Source organism: Myotis brandtii, unplaced genomic scaffold (assembly GCF_000412655.1).
Source record: "Myotis brandtii unplaced genomic scaffold, ASM41265v1 scaffold216, whole genome shotgun sequence".
In the NCBI taxonomy this organism is placed as follows: domain Eukaryota; kingdom Metazoa; phylum Chordata; class Mammalia; order Chiroptera; family Vespertilionidae; genus Myotis; species Myotis brandtii.
This window is the reverse complement of record NW_005358092.1, coordinates 4,677,004-4,682,759: the sequence shown is the minus strand read 5'-3', so window position 1 is coordinate 4,682,759 and position 5,756 is coordinate 4,677,004. Positions and strand designations below refer to the sequence as shown.

The 5,756-nt window shown below is 45.1% G+C and overlaps 1 protein-coding gene across 4 annotated transcripts in view; it reads left to right on the top strand.

Moving 5' to 3' along the window:
• The first annotated feature begins 2,253 nt into the window (after positions 1–2,253).
• Positions 2,254–5,756, top strand: part of DDX11 (DEAD/H (Asp-Glu-Ala-Asp/His) box helicase 11) — a 38,316-nt gene continuing 34,813 nt past the window's right edge. For all 4 annotated transcript variants that reach the window (XR_001362057.1, XM_014539467.1, XM_005865955.2 and 1 more), the window contains exon 1: positions 2,254–2,671. Coding sequence is in view for 3 of the 4 variants with exons in the window: in XM_014539467.1 (XP_014394953.1) it covers positions 2,528–2,671 (144 nt within the window). In the remaining variant the exon portion in view is untranslated. The remainder of the gene's footprint in view (positions 2,672–5,756) is intronic.

The window sequence follows — 5,756 nt, the reverse complement described above, 5'->3', positions numbered from 1 at the left end:
CCTCTGAGTCTCAGTGTGCTTTTCTCTTTCCTTCTAGTTGTAGAATTTCCACTCAGCCAGCCTTCCTGTGGTTCTGGATGATGTCTGTTTTGTCTTTTAGTTGTATTTTTGAAATTGTTGTGTGAGGCAGCAATTTCCTGTGTTTCCCTATGCCGCCATCTTGGTTTCTCCTTTTTTTTTTTTTTTTAATCCTCACCCAGGAATATTTTTCTATTGATTTTGAGAGTAAGTAGAAGAGAGAGGGAAAGACAGAGAAATATTGATGTCAGAGAAACATATCCATTGGTTGCCTCCTGCACATGCCCCAACCAGGGCCTGGGCCGGGGAGGAGCCTGCAACTGAGGTATGTGCCCTTGACTGGAATCAAACCTGGGACCCTTCCAGTCCACAGGCTGGGGCAAACATTACTTTTTTTCTCTATTGTTTCTTGTTGTTATTCTAAAGTTTGGTAAACAAGTCTATTTTCACCTTACCCTGTTGAGAGAAGAGTGAGGAAATACAAAGCTTAGGGGCTTGAAGGTCTGGCAGATGTGTGTTCAAATCTTGGATTCAGGCAATTGCTTTATGACTGTGGGCAAGTCACTTAACCTTTCTTTTAAAAAAAAATTATGTTGATTTCAAAGAGGAAGGGAAAGGGAGAGAGAATCATTGATCGGCTGCCTCCTGCACGCCTCCCACTGGGGATGGAACCTGCAACCCAGACATGTGCCCTGACCAGGAATTGAACCGTGACCTCCTAGTTCATAGGTCAATACTCAACCACTGAGCCACACCGGCCGGGGAAGTTACTTAACCTTTCTGACTGTCAGTTTCTTCATTTATAAAATAGAGCTAGTAATAATACTGACCACATGGTTGTTGTGAGGTTATATGAAAACAGTTTGAAACTACTAAGGAACTGGCCTTGCACTAGATATTTAAGTTATGGGACATCCTCCACTCACACCTCTGAAGAACAGAAACCTCCACCTACAGTTCCCATGTCAAGCTGGCTGTTTATTTATGCATCAAATTTTTATTGAATCCCTGATAGTTGTCAAAGCACCGGGCATTTTGAGTGCTAGGGGCAGGGAAGAACAAGACAGACAAAATTCTTTCTTTTATGCAGCTTATACTGTAGTGGGAGGACTGGATGAATTGAGTTGAGTGCTAAAAACTATGAAGAAATTAAATGCAGGGTAATGACATCAAAGAGTGACCGTAGAGCGGCCTGCGTGTGTGCATGCACATGTATTTGGAGGGAGGGTGTTTGACCACTGTAGGGTGGCCAACTAAAGGGAGAGACTTCTGCCCTAACTGGTTTGGATCAATGGATAGAGCGTCGGCCTGCGGACTGAAGGGTCCCAGGTTCTATTCCGGTCAAGGGCATGTACCTTGGTTGCGGGCACATCGCCACTGGGGGTGTGCAGGAGGCAGCTGATCAATGTTTCTCTCTCATCGATGTTTCTAACTCTCTATCCCTCTCCATTCCTCTCTGTGAAAAATCAATAAAATATATTTTTTTAAAAAAATAAAGGGAGAGACTTCTCTGAGGAGCTGAGCTGTCATTGAGGACTGGTCATTCCCTCTGGAGGGACAGAAAGTGCAGAGCTGATAAGATCAGGCTGGATGCCTTAGATGTCTGTAGGCTGACCAGTGATCTGTTTTAAAAGGGCAGGAGCCAGACAGAAGGCTCTGATTCTTGAGGCCAGCCCGTACCCTTTTATGTAATGATGTTTACTTTGAATTTATATTAGTTCACACAAACACTCCATCCATGCTTTTGTTCCGGCCCTCCGGTCCAGTTTAAGAACCCATTGTGGCCCTCGAGTCAAAAAGTTTGCCCACCCCTGGTAGTGGGAGAAATCACCAAGTCCAGTCAAAGGGTTAAGTACTGGGACGGTGACTCAGGCAGGGACTCGGGATTCCAGGGAAGTCTCCTAGCCTGGGATGGGATGGAATGAGGGTAGGGGCTGAGCTGAGTCTTTTTAAAGGAGCAAGAGTCAGTCTGGTGACATGCAGGGGACATGGCACTTCAGACAGAGGGGAGAGCATAAGTAAAAAGAGTAAAAACAGAGGAGAGGACAGCACCGTGATGGCGAACCTTTTGAGCTCGGTGTGTCAGCTTTTTGAAAAACCCTAACTTAACTCTGGTGCCGTGTCACATATAGAAATTTTTTGATATTTGCAACATAGTAAAACAAAAGACTTATATTTTTGATATTTATTTTATATATTTAAATGCCATTTAACAAAGAAAAATCAACCAAAAAAATGAGTTTGCGTGTCAGAGGTGACATAGGTTCGCCATCACTGTTCTAGAGCCCTTTGTGGTAAATGTCGCTGGGTGGATTGCATGATTTGGTGTGGCTTCATGGGGATATGCACATGATGGAGAGAACATGATCTCTGCTTGCCAAATAATGCAGAGCCTAAGGAGAAAATCCGTAATCAGTATTGAGACTGCTCTTAAGAACTGTTCTAGATTTCAAGCCGGTTCTTCCTGGCTCATCAGAGAACTACCAGATATTTTTCTCCCCTTAGGATCATGGCTGATAAAAACCAGGAGATCGGTGGCACCCATTTCCCTTTTCCCTTCACACCCTATTCCATCCAGATAGACTTCATGACAGTGCTGTACCAGGTGTTGGAGGATGGCAAGATTGGGATATTTGAGAGTCCAACTGGCACTGTAAGTATGAACAGTTGCCCCAAGAGGGCTCTTGGGAGACCCTGATTACAACTAGTCAGAGGTTTATTTGCCTCTACAGAGATTTTCATGGTTTGGAGTTGGGCAAAGTAGTTCTCTCAGTTTACCTTTCTGAGTAATGCTCACTTCCCTCTATTAAATTGTTAAACACAACCCCGGGTTCTAAGGAAAATTAGGCTACAGGCAAAGGAGAATTTGAATGGCAGTAGAAGCATAGCACTGAAACTTTTAAGACTTCTCTGGGCACTCGCTTTGATATTGAGCAACATAGAAATTACTTTGGCTTATTCACAGATTTAACATGTTGATTTAGTCTCCAGGCACTTGGTTACTGAGAGCTGGAGGGATCCAATCAAGGGCCCCTAAGTTTTTTCTTCCTGGCCTGGAATGAGGGATTCATTAGACATTGGTTGTTGAGGTTGCTAGGGCTGTGGCAATCAGTTCCTACTTCTCTCTTGCACTTTACTTACTTTTTTATAGCAAGTACTCTGTGATAGTGAAATGCATGTGTTGCTGTGAAGGTCCCTCAACTAGGCTGTGACCTCCTGGAGGATAAGGACTTTGTGGTCCTCACCTTTGTGTCCCTATCATCTAGCAGAACTTGGCCCATTTGGCCCATAGGAGGCTCCTAATAGGTGTGTGGAATGAGTGAATAAAAGGAAGTGACTCATTCTTTTTCTCTCACTTGCTGATGGAAGCATGTCACTCTCTCCTGAGATGACATGATCTCCTGGGACAGGAAAAGTGCAGACTGGGGTACTGTATTGTTTCATTTTGTTCTTTCATATATGTGTAGTGAGTGGGAGAGAATAAGTCCTGCAATTAACAAAATGTGGGTCATAAATATAATGTGCAAAGGTATTTTTTTCAGTAGTATTCTAGCATTTTTACCTTCCATTTAAACCCAGTGCAATATGACTTATTGCCCTACCAACCCACTGAAATCATTTTAGGGTCAGTAGTGACTACCTGTTTAATAGATCTGGATATCTCAAGCCCTTATTTTGACCACTCTGTAACATTTGACATTGTTGAACTTATCCTCCTCTTTTGTTTAAAGCAATATAAAAATTTCAATCAAAGATAACGCATGTTATTTTAAAAGTCAAATTTATTGCCCTGCTGGATTGGGCTCCGTTGGTTGAGCATTGTGTCATGTAGCAGGAGATTACTGGTTTGATTCCCGATCAGGTCACTTGCCTGGGTTGTGGGTTGATCCCCAGTAGGGGCATGCAGAAGAAAACTGATCGATGTTTCTTTCTCATCAATGTTTCTATCTCTCTCTCCCTCTCCATTTCTCTCTCTGAAATAAATGAAAACATTATTTTTTAAAAAGTCAAATTTAGCCCTGACCGGTTTGGCTCAATGGATAGAGTGTCAGCCTGCAGACTGAAAGGTCCCAGGTTCTATTCCAGTCAAGGGCATGTACCTTGGTTGCGGGTACATCCCCAGTAAGGGGTGTGCAGGAGGCAACTGATGGATGTTTCTCTCTTATCAATGTTTCTTACTCTCTATCCCTCTATCTTTTTCTCTAAAAAAATCAATAAAATTTTTTTTTAAAAAAAAAGTCAGTTTTATCAAATTTGCTGCGATGGGCTGGTGCTTAATTCTTTTGTCTTTCTTAAAAAATGTACATTTCTCATAGCACATTTTGAAATTATAACCTATGTGCTCTTGTTTCTTGGTTTGTGGATTTTAGTGATTGGTACCTTCCTCTTGTGATGGATAAGATGTAGCTTTCTTACCATCCCTTTTCCTTGCCTCTCCTGATGTAATTAGCTGTTTTTAGTCTCTGCTAAGTCATTATACTATGACTAGAGGCCCAGTGCACAAAAATTTGTGCACTCGGCAGGGGGTCCCTCAGCCCGGCCTGTGCCCATTTTCAGTCCAGGACCCCTTGGGGGATGTCCACCTGTCGACTTAGGCCCACTCCCCGGGGTATCAGGCCTAAGCTTGCAGTCAGGCATCCTTCTGGCAGCCAGGGAGCCCTTGGGGGATGTCCGACTAAAGGCTTAGGCCCCCAAGGGTTGGGCCTAAACTGTTAGTTGGACATTCTTAGTGCTGCCACGAAGTTGGGAGAGGCTCCTGCCACCACCTCTGCACTGGCCAGCCATGAGCCAGCTTCTGGCTGAGTGACACTACTCGGTCTGACCTAAACCCTAGAGATTAGTACTTCATTTTACAACTTTTTCTCGGTTTATAGGCAGCAGCAAACTCAGACCACACAGTCGGGTGTGCGAGAAATGTTGCTTTCTTTATTGTTTAGTAACCAAACCTAACTTCAACTTCAGCCCCCATTCTGCCAAGTGAAAAAACAAAAACAAAATATTATTTAACTTAGGTTCCCCACCCCCTTCTCTGGAGTTGTACTTCCATGTCAGACAGTTTATATCTCAGGCAGAGGTGCCAAAGAACCGAGCAGGGTCAAGAACATGTGGACCTCAGTCTTCTGTCTGGGCTGGTCCCCACCCAGCTGCCCTTGACCCTCACCTCAGAGCTCAAGTCCATGCTGATCCCTGTTATATTCTCCTCATCTGGGCCTTGAGGCCTCTTGAGTCCAATTTGCTCTCTCCCTCCCTCCCTGCCACCTTCTCTCTCTCACACAAAGAGGTATTGGGCTTTCTGGGTTGAGGTCCTCTGACACCTCCTCAGCCCCGTTGCACGGACACCATCTTGGTGCCTGGGTCACGGCCACAACGCTGTGTGGCTGCTCTCAGACCCTCGTCTCCTGCTGCCTTAGGGAGTGACTCTGCGGGAGGGGAGGGTCACAGTGCTTTTTACATGGCCGCCAACAAACACTCAGTGTTCCTTCCCTCTAGTCCTCCTTCTCCTTCTCACCCCAGTCTAGGTACGTCTATGTGCAGGGCAGGGGAGGGTGGGAGGCAGGGGTGTCTCTGACCCAGCACACAGGCTTCCAGATCCACTGCTCCCCCAGGAGGCCTTCCATGCTCTGGACCTCGACACCCAGAACCTGTCCCCTCTCAGCTGCAGGTCTTTGCCCACAGTGGTCAAGTCTGTTTAGAGCAGTGGTTCTCAACCTTGGCTACACATTAGAATCACCTGGGAA